The sequence below is a fragment of the Alternaria novae-zelandiae genome (assembly GCF_023758075.1).
Source record: "Alternaria novae-zelandiae strain BMP 2774 chromosome Unknown scaffold_1, whole genome shotgun sequence".
NCBI classification, from domain to species: domain Eukaryota; kingdom Fungi; phylum Ascomycota; class Dothideomycetes; order Pleosporales; family Pleosporaceae; genus Alternaria; species Alternaria novae-zelandiae.
In genome coordinates this window covers 2,229,148-2,250,306 of record NW_026056961.1, presented here as the reverse complement: position 1 = coordinate 2,250,306, position 21,159 = coordinate 2,229,148, and the positions used below count along the sequence as shown (strand labels likewise).

Sequence of the window (21,159 nt, the reverse complement as noted above, 5' to 3'; positions counted from 1 at the left end):
TGTTCGCGCACGTTCGGATCTCCTCACATCGTCCGAATTGCAGTAGAGCTACAGCGACTGGAGGAGCGCTGTGCAGTGCAGCATGAAGGTGCGCCAGCATCGATGCCTATGGATGAACTACAGCGACTTGTTGAGTGTGGATGAGGCGTTTTGAAACAACCGGGCCGTTGTATCTCCCAGTGCTCCCGTACACGGGAAGGCGCACTAGAAATGCACAGCGCGCGGGTCGCAAGCGCCGGAGGCCTACGTTCGCTGTGTCATAAGAAGATACCGAATAAGAGTGTGCAGAATCGATCCTATACGAGGGTTTCAGATAAGCGTTCGTGATGGGGAGGTTTGTTCGCTCGGCGGACGCGCGTCGTAGTCGTTGGGCTTCCGCGGGATCAGGCTACTCACAGCCAGCCGTCGAGCGAAGGCGGAAGGGAGATGTTGCTGATGCAGTATCGTCCCGTCGATATACGCATGTTGTATGTAAGGGTGTGCGACAGGTGTCCGGATCGCAGCAGGGGCATGAGATTCACGTTTTGACTAGAACGCTAATGTAAGCTGACTACCAGGACCAGGGTATGTCATGTCAGGGAAGAGCGATGAAGATCGAATCATTGTTAACTTGTCATGAATTCTGAGGTGGTAGAGATATGTACACCATCAGTCAAAATAGACGCCTTGAACACCAAAAAAGCATCGCCGTGCTCGTGAAAGAACCGTTGTGGTGACGTGATAACATTGATAGTTAGCCCGAAGGCGCGCCCGACCACATGAATATTTTGTCTTCGTGCCTGCTCCACAGGATAAGATACAAGGAGTGTAAAAAGAGACCAGATCAAGCGACGATGCGGTAAAGAAAAGAAATGTAATGTATACAGCGAAGTAGTAGATGCAAGCATGTACTCATTAGATCCAACATTGGTCCTTCCAAACATGATAGATTGCAAGGCTAGTGATCAATGGACGAAGGGTATACCCATGTGACGAGACCAGAGATGAATAGGGAGGATACGTTTACCACGAGAAAGACTCCTCGCGGAAGTCGACGTTCCACTGGGACTCGCGATTGCGGACGGAGCGACGGAGCTCATCCGCCAATCCACCAGTACCGCAGGTGCTGACACAGGCAGCACCAATACCCTCTTGCATCTCCTGGTCGACCAAGGCTTGGACGTTGGGACGTCCAGGGAACATTTGGACACTGGAAGAGGGCGAGTGGATCTCCTTGGTGCTGCGAGGGCGAGTGACGAAGAGCAGAATCTTCAGGATCTCGCGGCGGCGTGGCATGGACAAGATTTGTGTCATCCATGTACGGATCCATTCCAAGTGCTCGGGCGATTGGATGATCCAGACGAGTGTAAGTCGGCGGGTGGCGACAGTTCCGTTGGCGTAACCAGCGACGATATCACGAACGTGGGGGACTTGGTGAGTGATACCGATACCAGCAGCCCACAGCATGACAGTTCCATAAGAGCTTAGGTCTTCACCGCCTGTCATATGATGTTAGCATGGGTTGTATAGATTGGATTAATATAAGCGATAGTGAAAAGTCCGGGGAAAACAAGCTTCGGTACTTACCATATGGGCCTTCGACATATGCCGAAGTGGAGAATCTGCCGGAAGCAGAGAGATCGGCTTTCTTGAACAGCTTGTCGGTAAAACCAGTTCGTCGGCGAATAATGAAAGACATGCTAGTCTTGTGGTGCTCGAGGATGTCTTGGCGGTTCATGGGAAGACCCTTCTCATCGGCGACAGACGAGGCAATGGTGAGATCTTCCTCTTCCTCACTCCAAGCGACAGAGAAGGGATGGTTGGTCCAGAGTCCGACGGAAGGAATGTACAAGTAGGCGTGCTGGCCGGGGCGGAACCTCCATGGGCGAGCCATGCGGACGGTCACACGAAGGGCGTCTCCGGGGAGAACCTCAACATCGCAACCGGTACCACCGTTTCCAACGTTGCGCGTGACGAGGCGGACGAATCTCCAGGTTCGCTCCATGACCCAGAGCGCGAGTACTCCGTAGAGCATGAACTGTTGCGGGCGCTCCTTGAGGTGGACCCATACAGCGCCGAGCGCGATAGCAGCACCGACAATGTGGCCGTGCAGGAAAACCTCGTAGAAGGAGTGACGCACTGGGGACGGAGACTGGATCAGGAGGAACACGAATGCGACAGTTCCCTGTGGATGTTAGACATTGTTGGTACTGGCTTCGTACACAACTTACGATGAAACCTGTCATGATGAACTCGCTTCCAGTGATGGAGGCTTGTACGGCACCCCAGCCCTCTGCATAATTGTTAGCATTGCATTAATCAGATTCCTCATCTGAGCAAACTTACTGGTGTGGACCTTGTTGGCGATCCAGCATACGGTGTGGGCAATGGCCTCAAGGATGACGATCCGTCCGAACCAACGGTGGATGAGGTTCATGGTGTCGAATGAGATACCGGTGAGCTTGATGATGGGGTTGTTGCGACCAGCAAGTAGGAACAACGGGATCATGTTGATGACAGCCATGATACCGGAGCGGCTGAGAAGTTCACCGGCTCCGGCTGAGAAGCTGCTGTAGTCGATCTTCCATACACAGAAGCCTACGTTGACGGCAAAGTAGCCAACTAGGAAGAAGCTTTGCAGACGGCTGGGCAGGGTTCCAACACCAATGGCGGAAGAGAGCTTGAATTCGCGGTGGTGACGGGTGCGGAACAGAGGCGCATCGAGGCAGTGCTTCTTGAAAGCTGCGTAGGTCCTGTTGGGGATGGCGAAGTATCGTTGGGTTTCGTTGTTCAAGCACGTGACGGTGCGGATGTAACGGACGAAGAAGAGGATGACTTGGTACATGAAGAAGACGACAACAATGATCCACCAGATGTATCCGAGGTAGTGCTGGACGTCGAGGTTCTCAAGACCAGCAGTCGGGTCTTCCTCTTCATGACCCGCACGCTTGGAGAAACCACCCATAGTTTGGAGGAGAGACATTGTCGTTGATGGAGCGGTAGGTAGCGGGTAGGAGTCCTAGGGGAGGGGGACGCGGTCTAGAAGGTGTGCTTTAAGGATCCAGGACGGTAGGGTTGAGAGAGTGGACTCTGTCTTGGCCAGCAAACGACAGACGGGGGTAGGTGGGAAGAAGCACAACGGCACTTGTTCCAAATCGGTGATGCGAGAGTAGGCTAGAGATTCACTCCGATCGTGGCGATGATGTGGTCGTGCGTCGTGACCGGCTTCACTATAGTAGATTGGGCGGGCTGGGTACAGGCGCAGGAGGCCAGGGTGAACGGCAGGCGCAATGCAGGCTCAGTTGACGTCGCCGGCGGTATTGACAGAATCCAGATAATCCAGATTGGGCGAGTTAATCAACAGGGATAAAGCAAACAAGGCAGCTGATGGTATGTAGCCGTTATGCAGGCGGAATGGGCTGCGGTGATAGGGCCTCGAGGGAAAATCGCCAACCAGGGGATATATTGCAAAGAGCCGGCGGGGAGGCGACGACTAGCACGCGGAGCGACGAAGAGAAAGTAAGTGCCAAGGGGGACCGAGGCGATAAAAGAGTGAGTGACGTGTGGTGAGCGAGTGTGGAGGTAGAGGAAAGAAGAAGGCTACGCAAGAGCGGGCGTGTGGGTAGAAGGGGAGCAATGCGTGAGTTTGATTATCGCGGCCTCTGATGCAGGATTGGAGGGAGTGCCTGACGCCAGTAGCAGGGGGGGTGCCTGTCGCGCTCCGCCTGGCCGCCGCAGCGCAGCCTGCTATTCGGGGACCGGGCGATGAAACGGGGGGTCCCACGCCACACGCGAGGCCCTAGGCGACAGGGCGTTTCATCGCTCCGAACAAATCCACGCACCCACCGCGACTTTCACCACACCTTGCGTCATCGAGGCCTGGACGCTTCAAAACAACACATGGCCGCGGGCTTGGTTTGCTGAACGACAAGCGGCACGCCAAACAGGGATCTACCACCCGCTGCTCCTGCAACACTCCCTTGGCATCCATTCACCCCGCTGCGTGCGCCCCAGCCTGCAACGGCCCTTCATTATCTGTCCGCGACGACGAAGACCGTCTCCGCAACGCCTCGTCTTGGCCCACTTCGTCGCGCGGCACACCTCCCCGCTGGCTCGCCGATACTGTAGTTCTATCAAGTGCCCTGACTTATGCCATTCCAGTGGAGAAGACTGCCATGATCGGCCTCCGTCTCACTACACACCAAGTACATGCCGACTAAACACACTGCAGTCAGCCAGCGTGCAGAATCGACCGCTGACTACCACTGGAACCGAGGCTCACTGGGGCGCTTGAGTGAGCATCACCTCAAACAATTCATGCCCGCTGGCATCATGCCGTGGCGCCCCATGCAATGCATGACTGGTTGTTTCATTTGTCCCGTCTTGCGGACGCTCCAACCGTCTGTTTTGACCTCTGCCCGTTAGCCCAGTCCTTGGGAGCTGTCACTCCATATCGGGCCGCCCTGTCTCAGCAACCCTACACATGCTGAAGGACTCTAGATTCGCAGGCAACTTGACGCGAGCCTCGGGTTCGGGAATGTAATTGTTTCTCCACATGGTTTGGGGCAGCACCACGATCCACAGGTGCTGGGACTGTTCGTACTACGGATGCGATTCTAGATCCTTCACACAATCACCGCCGTGTGCTACCTGGCTGTTGAGAATGAGTGCGCATGCGGTAGCACCAGTCATATCAGCTGTTATCGCAACCTGCTGTTGTCTACTTCTACAAATTACGCATGCTCAACGCCCCCATCTTAGAGAGGCTGCTATGCTCCACGGCAAATTCACCGACGACGCCACAATGCGTTCAGAGTCCTCAACACGAACGGCGGGGACCTACGGACGTTCGTCCTGACACTTTAGCCTGTACCCGTCGTACGTCTTCGTACATCACCCAAGATGGCAAAAGCAATTCCTTTGCGTTTGATGGCTTCGAGGATGCCTTGGTTCGGAACACTCTATAGTACAGCCGCTGTAAAATACGAGTCAAAGACAGACGTGCATCCATACTCCGCTCGAGTCGCGGGACAGATCACATGTGACAGCTTTACGTTCCCTCTCGCCGCTGTCACCGCCAGGCAGACCCAGGCTTGTCACAGCGACCGCTGAGAAACTGTCAGATTGCCGTTGTTTCAAACAGATGACGAGGTCCATCTAGGCCCCACGATGTCGAAACGTCGTCAACGATCCCCAGGACGACGTTTCAAGGACAGGCACCTTTCATCTTCCTTCACTGAAAGGCAATCACTTCCCAACGTTACAATCACTTCGCAGCGTCTGACATGCGACACGACTACGCAAGCGCTGAGGTGGACCTAGCGTAAACGTTCGCAGCTATCGATAGTCACGCGATTCGGAGCAGGCGCTGTGTGTTTGGACTTCCGCACCCCTCATCGCGATCTGCCAGTCGTTGATGAATGAGCACAGCCTAGCAACCAGCTTGATGAGTTATTTCTTACCACTGCTAATGCAATGTTGAGCAGCGTTTTGACCACCCTAAGACTCAATGCGCAGTTCTTAATTTCCGCATTCGTTTTGCTCGCTGCTCACCATTTCGCTTACCGGCCAGTAGGATGACCTGCCCTAGTATGCACGAAATCCTTCCGATGCGGATCGGTTCCTGGATCGACGAGCACGCGAATCTGACTGACAGGAACCGCGCCGCATCTTTCGACGTCAGAAGCAAACATTGCCGCTAGAATACTCGGATAACGCTTATGCGGGTGTGGGCAGGTGTGGCTCCAGCGAGCGTCTGGTGTGGTGTTTACAGAGACAGAGGCATCCGCCACGTTGTAGGGGCAGGCTTATCGCGTCGGGGGCCAGCTGTCTCAGAACGCGAGTCTGACTGCACATCTGCTTCCGGCGCGTACTACATTCCTGGGCCTCTATATATGAGGCCCCGGAGACCCAACAGGATGACACGAAGATATAAGTAGTATACTCCGACCTGTGATTAGCATACAGTCAGGAGAATGAAGCTCGGATGCCTCACGCCCCGACGAAAGACAATCTACATGCGGGAGACATGTCTTGCACGCAGCCCCAAGGCTCGGAGACAAAGCATATCTTCAATTATGTTTTCGACTCACCGGAGCTCTGCACGGGTGGCTACGTCCGCTCATTGTGACATCATACTTCCTCCAGCCAGCTGTGCAGCGAATTGTACTATGATAAGTATGTGTGATCCACGATCGCCACTGTGCAAGGTTGGCTTACTAGGTGCGCGTATCAATGGGATAGAGTGAGCATAGGAGTACATCGAGTCCGAACATCCGTTTTCCAATGGAATTTCATCTGGAGTGCACAGCGCGCGCGATTGCATTGTGGTAGACGACCAGTTGCATGACTGTTGAACATGTGTGCGGAATTGGTGCTGCGCGAGTGAAAGCAGTGTTTGGACGCGGAGACAGCAGCGCGTCTGGACCCTTAACGCCGACTGCCGATGTTGGTCAAACAAACAAACATCGACACGACAACATAGCATTGGCATAGCGTATCACGATTATTTACTTGCGCGTATTGCTTCTATATGCATTAGACGACATATTTACTGTGATGTCGACCGACGACACGCTGCCATGGACGACTTCACGATGCAACCGCCTGCTACGCCCGCTCTCGTCCAAACTCGCGAAGCTGCGCAAAGAGCTTGAGCGACCACGCACTGTCAGCGCCGAATCGCGCAATGCCTCCTCTGCCTTTGCGGTCAAAGGCTCCCCACAGAAGACGACCAACTTCACCCGCCCAGCGAACAAGCCCCGAGGCTTCGAGAAGGCTAGAGATCCAGACTGGCGGCCAGGCGCGAAGGTAGGGACGGGCAAGAAGACAACGTATGGTGGCCGTGGTCGAGGAAGAGCGCCGGCGTTGCAGAGAAATGGACCTGGCACGGGCAGGGACAATGTCTCTCGGCCGGGCGAGATCGCGTTTACGCCTCTGATCTCGAGGATGGGCGGACAGTTGCACAGCAGCCCACAGATACCAATCTCGCCGCTGCGCAAATACTCCAAGATCAAGGGCCCCCTTCTGGCTCCGATGAATCCGCCCGCGACACATGTACCTGGCGAGATCCGCAAGCTCACCCAGGGACTATCCGAAGCCTACGCGAACATCCTGCAATCGACTACAACGGGCGGTGAAGCCAAATGGAAGGGCACAAGGTCGCTCATGGGCGCTTGCTTGAGAAGGCTCCCGGCCTACATCGAACTCGAAGAGCATTTCGCCAAACTGGACAAGCTGGAAGAAGACGGGGAGGAGGAGAGGGACATTGCGAATGAGATCTACGAACACCTCGAAACACAGTTCGAGCAAGAGCATGGCCACGGTTGGCGGCCTTTCAAATGCGTTGTCCGGGCGCATGCCACGACATTGGTGTGCGATGCTGTAACAGATGAGGTACTTGGCTTGGACAACGTGCTGGTTCTCGTTACACATTGTCTGAACTCCTCCGCTTGGGATGAAGCTGAGCGGTTGCTGTTAGCATATGCGCCACTCCTGGAGTCTGTGTCTATACCCATCAACACGCGAGCGGACCTGTTTGACCCTCAAAAGTCGCCCTACCTGTATTCCGTGAAGAGCTTTGTCCACCACACAGGACGCTATCGCTTGCTCTACGATCTGCTAGAACACATGGTGGCGTTCGAACTTCTACCTCTCGAATGGCTCGCGACAGACTCCATGCGCCCGGTGTGGGACCGACTAGTTCGAACGATCACCGAGAACGACCGTCGGACGATTGCAAGTGCTTCCCGGTTTTTCGAAACGGTCACCCTTGCAAGTATGGGATTGCCGGATGCACGACTTCTAGAAGATGAGGTCACTGGATCTGTATCGAGACGATTCGTGCCGTCGTCTCGAGAGGAGCTTCGACGCGCGCTAGACACTACCTTCTCGAGCCTACTCACTGTCTTGTGCAGCATTGCTTTGGTCAACAATAGTCGCGACGATTCCGCAGGGAAAGAGATTGTACGGAGAGTCGAATCGGTGTTAGATTCGGTTGTCTTCGCTTTATCTACCCGTGAAGACATCAGCGATGAGCTGAAGCTTCTTGCGCCGGAGTCGGATGATGTTCAGCTCATGGCTCAGCGCGCTCTCTGGATCATCTTCGCATCGTTCCTGGTGCATCTTGGAGGCTCTGAGAATCCGGGCAAAGCTTCACTCGATTCCTCCACCTCTATTGGACTTGTCAATTGGGTGATCAACCAATATTCATCAAACATCGTCAACCTTGCATCCATATTCGCAACTATTCCAGCCTTAATCTCTTCAACCGCACGCGGTACGGGGCGCATCTGGAAAGACGATGGTTTCGATCAACTACAACGGCTCGTCACAGGCCTGACATCGAGCTCTGGTTGCCGACTGCCCCATAAACTATGGACACTGAAGCGGCTCGCACTGGAATCAGCCAGAGACTTTGCCCATGGCACTGGCGATGCTGAGCACATGGCCTACGTACGCAACATCGAGAAGATGATGCACACGCAAGGCCGCCTAGTCATTATGCAATCACCACAGAAGAACGAGTCGCCCACGGTCGGTGGTGGCTTTAGATGGGAGGAGGGCATTGGCGAATGGGTTACTTGTACACCATTCGCAAAGCAGAACATCAAGCGCCAGACAAAAGAGCCGATTCGAGCATTGGAGCTCTTGCCAACTCCAGCACAGTCCGAAGATGAGAAGACAGAAGCATCTGATTTCGAGGATGGCCTTCCGAGTGGCATACCAGACACACCAGTGTGGGAAGTCACGGCTCTCGACTACGACGACAACCAAATACCACAATCGTCGCCCATCAAGAAGAGACCGCGGGTTTCCACATCTTCACTCGGAAAACGAACTCGCGCACCATCGCCCAAGGTCGTCATAGCCATGAAGCGAATGCATATAACACCCCCGGATACCCCACCATTCAGGTACTACTCTGAGCTTCCTGAAGAGAAGCACGTTGGCCCCAGGCGGTCTCGGCGTCCGAAACAGGAGTCCCATGCATCTGCTGCTCGACTGCGCACCCAACGTTCCAGAACGTCCTTTGAAAGCGGACTGCGCAATCTTAAAAGACCCGTCTATGCGGAGCCAGCACTTGAGGTCAGCGACAGCGACACCCAGGCGTCCAGTTCCTCGCAGGACGACTCAGAGGACTCGTCAGTGTCGGTGGAGAGTGCGCGCACAAAGACCATCCAAACAAGCTCTCGTTCGTCGGAGCGCGCTCTCACACGCCGTTCCCTTCCGACCGTTCTAATTGTCAACGACGACGATGACACATCTGAGCGCGACGAACTCGGCAGGACACCCGCTCGTCCTCGTCTCCCACTCCGCAAACGAACAAGCGCTCGCCAGTCCATTCAACCACGCACGCAGTGGATGAACTCACGCAAAAGCATAGTAGCAGACAGCGATGATGACAGTCAAGACGAGTTGAGTTTCTGTTAGGCACAGATTATGTACTCGTTGCACAGCTCAGACGCATGTGTGCGTTCAGACGGCGCTTTTCATGACCTTTTGCTTAGTCGGTGTTGAATTACCTCTTGTTTTTGTATCGATACCCCAATTTCTTCATGTTGCGTTGTTTGGATAGTAAGAAACATGTATACATGCCATCATTGCGCTTCCCTTTGAATGTATGAAAAGGCGCGTTTGAAGTACTCACATATCGACGAATGCAGGAGACTGTGACGCACATGCGATGAGCACACAACTGAGATCTATGACCATCCCGTAGGGCTGCAACAAGCCTTTTTGCTAGACTTACGGCTACGGAAAATGGCATGTTACGACATGTACCAACGACTCAACAGTACACAGCCTGATTGACCATGCATGCTTCCTTCCTCTGCTCGTCGATTACAAGAAAAGTAGAACAGAAATACACTGCTGCTACTATCCTGTACTCAGCTTCTCCACCGAGGCTCAGCATACTTTACACAACTATATCTCTTTCTCTACTGTGCACGTTGGCAGTGAATAGTGGGGCGAAGTTATGCACAAGAATGCGCTCAAACTTTCTCACTCTGGCGACATGCATGTTTCATACGTGAAGAATGGCGAGGGTCGAACAGTATAGGATGGGTAAGACTGAAAGGATGAAAAGGGCAGCAATACATGAAGGTTTCGAGTCATGCATGCGCAGGGCTGTTAGAGCTTTGCTTTATCAAAGCGAGTCCTTCTGATCAATGGAGATGAATAGACACTCGCAAGATGGCTTGCATGTCGAACAATGTATCACGATAGACATGCACGCACACGTGGTCCCAGTTGATGTGCCTAAGCCATATGTATTTGTTTATTACTCATTCCTGCATCCCATATTCCAGTCCATGTATTGTGCTGTTCAAATGATGGTGTGGGTCGATGGTGTTTCAGTCGCTTGTCGTATGTGAATATGAAATCGTTACGTGTTAAGGACAGGTGTCGAATCGAAGATTGCCGTGCCACATGTCGATGGTGCTGGTGGTAGAGAGGGTGAGTTTCTATCATATGTTAGTAAAGCGATCCAACGTGGGAGATAGAGCAGTCGCGCCACGCGGACTGGCTGAGGGGCGAGGGCAAGGTGACGTACAGTTGCAGTTGCAAGCTCCGGGAGCGCAGCCGCAGTCGGCGCAAGTGCATCCAGAGTTTCCGCAGCCGCCCTTCATAATGATGATTGTTTGGAGAGGTTGAAAGTGTTGGTTGTGTAGTTGAAAGAGTGGTGTCGTTCTGTTACTTTGATCGTTTGCTGGTGGGAGAGGAAGCAGGTGGAGGGGCAGAAGCGGGGCACGCCTTTTATGTCCCTGACTTCCAAGGTTCGGTGACATACCATTTCCGGAAGGGTAAGATGCGACACCGATAGCCGCACTTTCCAATAGATCATGCGCTACGGTTCGGGCTCTTTTCCAAGTTCGCTATTTAGGCGGGGCAGGCACGTTACTTGGCGAATCATGGGTAGAAAGTGCTGTAGGTAGTGACTGTGGTGGCGACTCGAGCGGTTGGATGAGGTATTGGCGCAGCACGTAACCTCATTTGAGCAAGTTACGTGGGGAGCTAGTGTGAGCTTGCCGGGTGGGGCGTGAGCGAGCACTTGTGCCACCGGATGCGAGCACGCTGTAGACACCCAGGGATGGATGATGTGACGTAGGAGGGTCATGAAGCAGAGGAATGTCGTTACGCTGTTGTTGCTTTTATGACAGAGCTCTTGTCCCGGCGCGGATGCTGAGTTCAGTCTTCGGTTCACCGGAGATCTGCAATGATGGGATAGCCGTACTGTGAGGATCCAACGTAAGCAGCCAGCAAGATCATTGATGACTGAATACACAGCCTTCAGGTCTGCCTACACGAGTGTAGCAGACAGACTGAGACCTTTGTCGATGTTCAGATCACCCCTCTTTTCCCTATGTTGGCAAGATCGATCACCTCCTCTTCTACTTCGCTCTCGGCAGCATGTTTTCCTTTGGCGTTCTTGTTGTTCTTCGTTCCACCTTTGCTGTTAGAGTTCCCTTTCTTCCCGTCCTTGATGCTACCCTCATCATCCGTATCATCTCCGAATAGGAAGCCTTTGCCCTTCATGCGTCTCTTCTCGTCAGATGAGAAGGTAGAATGGGCGGCACCGGAGGCGAAGTTGGAAGACGCTGAATCTTCACCAAGCATCCAAGAGAAATTGGAGGATGTAAGATGTGGCCGCGACGGTGGGGAGAGGGTCGAAGCAAGCTTGGACGGAGGTGATAATGTACGCACGGGTGGTGAGGTCGGACGGGAAACGGCAGGAGAAGGGTTCTTCGAAGCTGTTGTCGACGGGTTGTTCGACTGAGACGTCGTGCTCAAAGAGATGGGTGGTACGACTGGTGCCTGTTTCGGTGACACTGGGGATTGAGGAGGTGGAGAAGATAAGCTGATCGCAGCCTGTGCAGTAGATGCCTGTTCGGTTGCTTCGTCGATAGGAAGCGGTAGAGAAGAGTCTTCAAGATAAACTTGCACGAATTGCACTTTCGCGATAGCAAGGCTGAGTGCCTCCATAGCTTGTTTTCCTTTCTCGTCGCCTTCTCTCGCCTTTTGTGCTTCGTCGCGCTCTCTGTGGTACTCCCACAGGTCACCGACGGCAACTTCCAACATTTTAGCGAGACTCTTGTTCCTGCGATCCAGCTCTTCCATCTTCTTGAATGTGTTCACCGAGTGTACCCTTTCGAGACTTGGTCGTCCATTGGCGCCAGAGGTGCCTAGTTGGCCAGGCTTCCGAAACTCCCTCCCTCCGGAACGCGGTGTCGACTGGCCAGAGGTTGCTCCTGACTGATAAGCCTCAACGTTCTTCCTTACTTCACCCACTGCATCTCGCAGAGCCCTCCCCACACCCCACTGCGATCCGCGATCCAGTACATTCTTCGCCGCACCCTGTATCAAGGCCTCGAAACCAGCGCCCTGTTGTGTCACAAAGCTTCTTGGCGATCCGATGCTCTGTCGCGTTCGGCTCGAGACGAATGACGGAGACGGCGATGGTTCGCGGACAGGCGGTTTTGATACAGGCTCGATAATGGGCGCTTGCTTCCCATATCGTGTAATAATCTCTGCCCCGCCGAGTGGAGTAAGGTGATCACGGAGATATAGCGCGTCTTTGATGAATGTGTACGGCGGTGCGGCGGGTTCAGGGTATCGCAAAAGGAGTGCAAAGGCTTCATTCGTATCAGCTGCCATCAGCTCCCACCGTATGCGCAGCAGCATGGCTAATGAGATCATATCGACAAGCTCTAGCGTGGAGTCTATGGCGAACAGGGCATCCCACACGTCGAAGACGGCGTCGAGTGAGAATTCCCGTCCGAAAAGAAGGCGTATCCAGCGTCTGGTACACATTAGGGAAGCTTGGCTCGAGTGCGCATAGTGACTTACAGGAGGAAAATCTGGGGCACAATCTCAAGCTTGACAAGATGGGTGTAGAGTTCTGGGTCCACCTTGGGTAGATTGCCCTCAAAGATCCTTGAGCTTCGCGCAAGCATTGGTGTGTCTTTGGTTATAGATCCAGTCTCGGCCGGCGCGTAGAAAGACTTGGCTGTCTGCATGATGATGGAGAAAAGCATATGCGTGTCGTGCTCAATGTATCCAGCGTCGAGCATCTCGGCCAGAGTGTGGTCCATTGCGCCAGTCTGCTGGCCGGCCACATCTATGGCATCTCTCTCAACGACCCACAGCAGCGGCGCAAGTATTTCGTGCATGCCTTGGCGATATCCTATGTCAGGATGCATCTTGCACCACACGAACAGTATGTCCAACATCATGGTCTGCGTTGCGGGCTGACGAAAGTATACATTGTCGGGCATACATCGTTCGATATCCTGGAATATCTCGGCGCGAAGTTCTTCGTCGGCGCGGAGGGCTACCCATGGTGACTTTTAACGCTTAGTATTTGTCAATAAGCGACATGTCTCGATGGCGGCGGCCGGTCGTGGGTGCACACACCTCTGATAGTTCGCTCAATGGGTCTACGGAAGACTCGAATTCGTCGGGGTTATGTATGGCGCGGAGGTAGTGCGACCGCAGAGACTCGTATGTCTTGCGCGCATGGCTGAGATGGGTAGGCCATGACGAGCGGTCGAGCGTCTTGAAGACGAGGAATATCTGACTTTACTGTGAGCGATGGAGGGGAAGAGGGGTAGGTCGGACCGCACCTTCCAGCAGACGGAGCGGAGTCCTGCGGTGATCTGGGGTTCCTTGTGCGCAGATACGTGGATCTTGAGGTCAGTCAGGGAGTGGAAGTCGTCGAGCTGCCGCCAGTGCTTTCTATGCGATGTCAGCATTGGGACCATGGGCAAGGACAGGCATGACGCACTCGGCTTCAGATACGGATCGCATGGTGGAATATTACAAAGAGGGGTGTGAGTACTGTGTCGGCAACCCAAGCACCCTGTTGGTAGCTCGGCGCCGTGATGCAATCGCGCGCGGCGGGGCAACTCGAGCCGACGACGTCACGTGGCACATGAGACATCACCTGGGCACTTCCAACATTGGTTGCAACCATGGGAAACTCGGATGGAACGTCCCAAGCGCGTCAGCTAGGGTGCTGCTTGCAAACGCGTTGCTAGGTCGCGTCTATGGTCAGTGTCAGGGTCTGCTGCGAGTTTGGTCGGTTGCCAGAGGAAACAAGAATAGATCACGACGTCACAGTAAAACCATGATACGGATACGATAACGGTACAGTGTAGCATCGGACGATAGCGTCTAACACAGTGAATAGCTTCGTTCGTGGTAAGTTTCTGGATTTCTAAATGCATCGCACGCTACGTTCGCTAAGAACGGGATCGCATGTGGATAAGAGAACGATTTAGTTTACGATGCAGCATCTTCGGCTGAATGCCAATGGCGGCGCGGGAAGTCGCATACGCCGTGTGGCGTAGACTACTCGTACGAGGGATGCAACAGGAACGAGAACGAGCTCTGGCCTATCGAACCAAACTTGGCTCGTTGTTCTCAGCTGCCTCCGGGGCTGGGAATGTCGGCATCGACGGAGACCTTGGCAGCGACCAAGCGAACTCGCGATGATCGACAATGTTTTGACTTGGCACGGTTCACTCTTTCTTCGCTGGGGGTACAGCGTTCCGCTGGCCCTCAATGACGAGCCTGTCCATGAGGCCTGGGGCTAGAATGTCCTGGCGGAAGCGCTCCTGCTGCAGCAACTCCAGTGCACGCAGCGTGGGGCCGGGGTGACTGCGCCGACGGGGTCAGTAAGCAGGCGGTGTGAGGGGCGGCGAACATACTGCAAGAATCTTGTGTACTTTGGGTCTTTGAAGTACTGCAGGTAGCCGAGGTATGCGACGAACTCGGGCTTGTCGAGCGTCTTTTGCTGGGCCAGGTAGTTGAGATAGACGGGATTGGCAAGGCACTGGACAAACTAGGCGCGTGTTAATGAAGGTCAAACAGGGGCTAATGACGACGCAGTATAGGGGAATTGCGGACCTCGAGCTCGAGCTCAAAGCGCGAGTAGCCTCCCACGCCCGGCACATGTTGCGCCGTCTCGTGAGCCATGGCTGGAGTCTCGGACGTTTGACAGCTGACGGTGCAGAGTCGCGATGGGAGCGGCGCTTGCAGGTCACGCTGAGGCTGAAGAAAAGCAGTTCAGGGTCTTCCCCGCAATTGCCAGGTTGCGCAGAGTCGGCAGCTAATCCAGTTGGGTAGATGAGGCGGGCTAAGGATCACGCACTTGCACAAACAGGTGCAAGGACGGCAGGGTTGATGAGCTTGTCGTCGACGATGGCGGTGGGATGTACGCAGTGATGGAGATAGTTGTTGGCGCTGACTACGGAGAGGCGGTGTTTTGGGATTCGTTGAGGCGGCCTCTACCAGACGTGTATCATGCTCTGCGCGCGCACTCTGCAGGCGGCCGACACAAACAGAGGGCGTCCAGCGCAGCCAAAAGCGATGTACATCGATGTCCAATGCCCCTGCGCTGCCGTGCACGTGCAGCTCGGGCCTTGACCCCACAGCGTAGCGGATTGGCACCCTGAGTTGCCGTCTAGACAGTCTTTTCCGGGCCAAAGTGGCTGCCCAGGAGCGTTCTGGGAAGCTCGTGATCGGGCGCTCGAATCACAGACAGACGGCGCCACGGAACCACGCACCCACGGTTTTGCGGTTGCGGTAAACACGAGGCCCAGCCCAGCGCCCTCTAAAAGCCTAGCTAGGCCGCGCTTGCTCTCGACGGCCTACTGCTCCCTCTGCTCCCGCCTCCTGCCTCCTGTGCATTAATCACTGCCATTGCCATTGCCATCACCTGCTTTTGCTTTCCCACCTCTCACCACCCTCACCCACGCCCAGCCCCCGCGCATTGCTGTCCTGTATTCCATAGGCGTTGCATAGACTACTAACGGGCCTCAAACACCAGCCCATCAAACACGCGCCCCGCCCGCCTGTCGCCTGCCCGCCAACGGGGCCCGTCTATCCTCAGCGCGAAACACAGCAGCATCGGTACCGCCAGTCTTAGCAAATCCGCGCCCCTATTGCTGCTTCTGCCGTAGGCGAGGCGCGCAGGAACAGGATTGCCCGCCGTGCGTCACCAGCCAGCAGTTGCACAAAGCACGCCTGTCGTCTCCCGCGGCGCCAGTGTTTGATTGGGCCGCCCAGCAGGGTTGTGAGCAGCAGACGGCATCATGTTTGCAGAGCCGTCAATGCCAGGTAAGGCTGCTCCTGAATTTGCCTGTTTCACCGAGACTTGGGCTGTGACGAAATAGGACGCGCCGCTGATCATATTGCTTATCTACAGAAAGGCGACCCTCGCCAGGCCTGCAGCTCAACCTCTCCTCCAACAACCCCTTCCGCCGCGCTGCCTCTCCCGGTTTCCCCTCGCCCGCCAGTGCCAACCGCTCGAGCTCGGGCAGCAGACCAATGTCGCGCAATCCCTTTATATCTACCTTCGAGGCCGAGTTTAACAAGGAGGCATCCAGAGACCTCGTTGACATGTCGGCCACCATGAAGGACTCTCCCAAGAAATCAAACTTTGGCTTCGCCGCCGAAGAGCTCTTTGTACGTTCCTCCCCCTTGCAGGCCAATCGCCCGTGCCGTGACGGCTGCCAACGCCGTCACGTCGTGCAAGCCGCGCACGCTGCACGCTGTAGTAAAACGCGGTGCAGTCTCTAGCTACACCACCGCCATTGAGCCATCAACATGGACCGCTTCAGGCGCTTTGTGATGCAGTTCGCTGACTATCCTGCCCTCACCCAGGCCAACCTCACCATCGACGACACCGATAAGAAGCGAGCCCCCCCGCCACGACCTGCCCCTGCTCGCAGCGGCACCGATCCCCGTGCAGGTCACCGCCCCTCGCGCTCTGAAGAGGAGAGACAGCGCATGCGAGAAGCTTCTCGGGGAGGCTCTCGACCACGTGGACCTCCCAGCTCGTCTCGCCCTCCCCAGCTCAACAGCCCTGAACGCCGCGAGAACCGCCGTCCCCGACGCAACTCCGAATCCTCCATTATCGACCGAGGCTCGCTCGACCCGCGTGAAGAGCGCAGACGCAGGGAGCGCCGCAAGGAGCGCGAAGAGCGTGCTAGAGACGGCAAGGACAGCAAATCTGGCGGCAAGAAGGTCCGCAGGCCGCAGGGTCTTGATCTCATCGACAAACTCGATGTGACTGGCATCTACGGACCTAGCATGATCCACCACGATGGACCGTACGACGCTGTGCAACCCCACCGCAACCGTAAGAAGGACCAGCGCGCACCCATGCATGCTTTCCCCGTCGGTTCAGCCAACAACACTCTGGGTGGTTCTGGACCTCTGAACACAAAGATCGATCTGGACAGGATCCATGGCAGGGGTGCCGAGGGCTTCACCGACTTTGCCGGTGCCGAGACCGAGTGGAAGAAGCCAGCCCCAGTGGCCGCAGAGTTCAGCGCAAAGGGCCGAGAAGACATTGTACACGGCGAGCAGACCCATGGTCTTGGAACATCCACCTTCCTTGAGGGCGCCCCGGCTTCCCGCAAAGCGATCCAAGAAGAGTCCGATGCTCAGAGGCAGAAGCAACTAGCTGATGGCGGTCTCGGTCGCAAGAAGTCCATCGCCCAGCGATTCCGCGGTATCTCTCAGCCCCGTCGTTACGGTGACGGCCCACGCATCACTTCGCCCGAGGCACGCTACGGAGCTGCCACCAGCCCAAGCGGCCCTTACAGCGCCGGAGCCATCTCGCAGACCAAGGCCGCGGAGCAGAACCCTTTTTTCAGCGACGACTACGATAAGGCCTACGACGCCAAGGGCGCAGCCATCAAGACCAACGAGGGCGGAGCTTCACCACCTCGGGGCGCTGCGCTACAACGATCCATCACCACCGACAGCGTAGGATCCCCCACAGGCGAGGCCAAGCCCAGCAATGGGTTCCTCAACCGCGTCAAGTCTCTCAAGGGCGGACGTCGACGTCCCGCTTGAGAAGTCACAGGCATGGTTGAAATGATTCGACCACTTCACTCATCTCTCTCTGAGCGGCTTAAGTCCCTCTCGAAGGACATAAAGACACGATGTATATCGCGCCACGGCGACGACTGCAGCCAGCTTATTTCTCCTATCGTCACACACCTCCCTTCGGGACATACACTTTCCTTCCGTCTGGCGCTGGAGTCGTTGGGGCTTGAAAGCACGAGGTCTGGATACCACTCATGTGTAACAGAACTCAGGCACGCTTCAACAAGATCAAGAAGGCTCTCCCTTCTTCAAACCACCAGCTTCAATTTTTTCAATCGAGTCACTTTTTCCTTTCAATGCGCAGAAATTGGGCTACTTGCATAGCTCTTATAACACATCAAGTTTGCGATACTTTGGGGATGCGAGGCGTAGAATCTGTAGCTAAGAATCAAAATTTGCAATCATCAAGATACCATACCACTGGAACTCTACACATGTGATGCCGTTTATTTCCCTCCGTTGATCGCCATCTAGACCCGCTCGATGTTCAGGGGAATTCGACTGTTCCTGGCACCCGCTAGGATCGTCCTTGACGCGTTCCTGTCGCCCAAGAAACCCCCACTCGAGCTTACTGCCCAATCCTTGAGGGGCGGACCTCGACGCCGCAGCTGCGTTGCCCCTGGCACATGACCTGAGGATGTATCGCCGACATCAATGCTCTCAGCCGCACGCCACGACGCCAGCACTAAGATCGGCGGCGCGGAAGTTTGGATCGCAAGCCACCACCGTATTTCTCCAGTCAGATCTTCGGTGCCACGTTTCGGCGAGATATTTGCCTAGTGTCGGCTAGTCGATGGGGTGCCTCTTGCAGGAACGCGAAAGTTGGAAGTAAGAATTAGAACATTAACCCTTCCTACCTCTGCCATGCACTACAACAGCAATATTAAATAATAATAAGAACTTAAGCTATACAAGATAAGGCTGCAAAGATTTCTGCCTATTTAGAATCTTTTTAATGTGCGTTATTGTTGTGTTGTAATGCCTACCCTCCTTCAGCTTATTTCCTACTTTCGCGTTCCTGCAAGAGGGTGCGTTGCTGTGGAAGAGGTTAGCTGCGATACGTATCTGCGGGCTGATAGGCGTTGATTGATGCCTCAGGATTGGGTTGAGCATGTGGTGCATACATAGGCTCAGGATTTTGTAGAGATAGTAAATGACGTGGATGCATCACTTAGTTCTTTGGTACGTGAAGAAGGATGGAAGTGCAGGTGCTGCTCTTCTTTGATCAAGGCCTGGCGCGTCGAGACAGCGATGGGTCTAGTATCAGGCAATGTCGAAGAGATTCCTGCATGCACGTGATTCTGGTAGCCACAATTTTTTTCGTTGTCTGTCGATTTGTGTCCAAGTGGATGAACAGTAGAATTGTACGTTTTCAACAAAGGTTGCACCTTCCTCTATTCCATCTCGCGCTAGCGCTTCTCTTTCCGAACGCGGTTCCGACATACCAGCACCCTTACACTCACAGTTCCGTGCCTCACCATCATACACCCAATAGCGATATGGCTGCCGCTCAACTAGCTCTTGATACGTTGAGTATATCAGCAAGATCCGCAGAGCCGTTGCTCGCATCCCAATTGATTGGCGACCAAGACCTTGATGAGCTGCTCGAGAGCGTGTGCAGTGTCAATCTTCAGCACCGAAATGGCGTTGGAGGGAACGTATTACAAACTGGAGTCAAGAGCTTGGACGACGCTTTCGGTGGTGGCTTACAGAGCGGAAGAGTTGTAGGAGTCAGTGGGGAAGCTGGGGCGGGTGGGAGTGAGGTGAGTATCCCGACTGTGGATGTCAAGCAACAACATATTGCGAAGAAGTTCAAAAATGAAAGTGCTATAGGCTAACACTTTTAGATCTGCTGCACGCTACTTGCGAGCTCTCTCCTTCAACACGAAAACTCGACGGCTGCTGTAGTTGACACCACTGGCAACTTCGATGTACTACGACTTTACACTATGATCGTCGCTCAACTGTCACGACGACCAGATATCCAAACATCCTTGCGTTCATCACTAAACCAGGGACCTGAAACTCCGACTGAGGATCTAGCAGCAAAGGTACTTGACCGTGTCAAGATTATGCGTGTTTTCGATTTCGTCGGTGTAAGAGAGGCCATTGGTGAGATCCGGGATGGGATCGAAAAGAAGAAGGATGGTGAACGTGCTTCAAGTACTGAAAAGAAGGAAGCGACCTCACCCACCGAGGAGCCTGCACGGAGGGAGCCGCCCGTGGAGAAGGTGCCAGTGAAGCGAACTTATGTCGCGGATAGCGAAGACGAAGAAGAGGACGAGGAAATGTTATTCGATTTAGACCTTACCGGCACCACAACAGCACAGCCTGTACAGGACCCAGAGTCAATCCGGATCGAAGCATCACAAAACACAGATGCAGGAGTTGAGCCGGGTCCGATCAAGATTGTACTGATCGACAACCTTGCTCAAGTCCTCAACCCTTTGTTGAAGAAGGACTACATACAAGGTATCTACTATCACGTCTCAGCCCCAACACTTACTGACCACTCCCAGCAAATGCAGTAGCAACCAACTTTCTCACAACGCTCTCAAATCTCACACAAGCCCACGCACTCCACACTCTTCTCATAAACCCAGCTCTTCCTCCACGCGCTTCTTCACCTAAACGCCCTGTACCACAAAATCAGCTAGGTCCTCTGCCTCCGCAACAGCGGCGAGAGCTCCCTCTTCCACCTTCCATCTTCGCGAGTAACGATGTTGTACCGAATTTGGTGCATTTACTAGGACGGTACATGGATATGGAGGTGTTGGTGAGTCGGTTACCGAGACGGAAGATGGATGCGAAAGTGTACTACAGTGATCCCGGCGGGAAAGGGACAAAGCGAGGTGTTGAGACGGTGAGCGTGCTGGAGGTAGTGAGTGATCGGTGGGGAGGTAGGACTGGTGCGTGGGGTACTTTTCGTGAGAGCAAAGATGGCATCAAAGATATTTGAAGTGTGTTCAATTTCAAAATATGAATCTAGGTTGCTGACGCAGAGGCTTTTAGGGAGAAGTGGTCGTCACCAGTATTTCTTACCCATCCCTTCAGTGCTTTGCGTATGTCATCTTTGACTTTGATCCTCTCTTCCAGCCCTTCAGACTTTTTCAGGTCCGCATACGTCTTCATGCGAAGCGCCTCACTAGCCGCCACCGCTCCACCCAATACTCCTGCTAAACGAAGAGCTTCCATACATAGTCCCTTCCGACATATTTTACTTGCTCCCCGGGGGTCTAATTGTTTCCGACCCTGCAGGACACCGCCGATCAAAGT

General features: G+C 54.4%; 6 protein-coding genes across 6 annotated transcripts; 3 read left to right on the top strand and 3 right to left on the bottom strand.

The window, feature by feature from the left end:
• Positions 1–1,002: 1,002 nt before the first annotated feature.
• On the bottom strand, positions 1,003–2,962 carry J4E88_000728 (uncharacterized protein; the record flags this gene model as incomplete). The annotated part of the gene is made up of 4 exons (XM_049394402.1): positions 1,003–1,478; positions 1,567–2,164; positions 2,211–2,272; positions 2,326–2,962. 4 exons carry the CDS (start codon positions 2,960–2,962, stop codon positions 1,003–1,005), a joined length of 1,773 nt encoding a protein of 590 aa, XP_049260231.1.
• A 3,575-nt stretch (positions 2,963–6,537) lies between these two features.
• J4E88_000727 (uncharacterized protein) lies at positions 6,538–9,411 on the top strand (the record flags this gene model as incomplete). Its single annotated transcript, XM_049394401.1, has 1 exon — positions 6,538–9,411. One exon carries the CDS (start codon positions 6,538–6,540, stop codon positions 9,409–9,411), a length of 2,874 nt encoding a protein of 957 aa, XP_049260230.1.
• Positions 9,412–11,325: 1,914 nt separating this feature from the next.
• Positions 11,326–13,791, bottom strand: J4E88_000726 (uncharacterized protein; the record flags this gene model as incomplete). The annotated part of the gene is made up of 5 exons (XM_049394400.1): positions 11,326–12,784; positions 12,832–13,328; positions 13,399–13,557; positions 13,608–13,719; positions 13,769–13,791. The coding sequence occupies 5 exons, from the start codon at positions 13,789–13,791 to the stop codon at positions 11,326–11,328; spliced, it is 2,250 nt and encodes a 749-aa protein (XP_049260229.1).
• A 713-nt stretch (positions 13,792–14,504) lies between these two features.
• Positions 14,505–14,961, bottom strand: SOH1 (suppressor of hpr1; the record flags this gene model as incomplete). The annotated part of the gene is made up of 3 exons (XM_049394399.1): positions 14,505–14,643; positions 14,694–14,827; positions 14,893–14,961. 3 exons carry the CDS (start codon positions 14,959–14,961, stop codon positions 14,505–14,507), a joined length of 342 nt encoding a protein of 113 aa, XP_049260228.1.
• A 1,118-nt stretch (positions 14,962–16,079) lies between these two features.
• On the top strand, positions 16,080–17,850 carry J4E88_000724 (uncharacterized protein; the record flags this gene model as incomplete). The annotated part of the gene is made up of 3 exons (XM_049394398.1): positions 16,080–16,104; positions 16,193–16,452; positions 16,624–17,850. 3 exons carry the CDS (start codon positions 16,080–16,082, stop codon positions 17,848–17,850), a joined length of 1,512 nt encoding a protein of 503 aa, XP_049260227.1.
• Positions 17,851–19,382: 1,532 nt separating this feature from the next.
• J4E88_000723 (uncharacterized protein) lies at positions 19,383–20,414 on the top strand (the record flags this gene model as incomplete). The annotated part of the gene is made up of 2 exons (XM_049394397.1): positions 19,383–19,646; positions 19,731–20,414. The coding sequence occupies 2 exons, from the start codon at positions 19,383–19,385 to the stop codon at positions 20,412–20,414; spliced, it is 948 nt and encodes a 315-aa protein (XP_049260226.1).
• Positions 20,415–21,159: the final 745 nt, after the last annotated feature.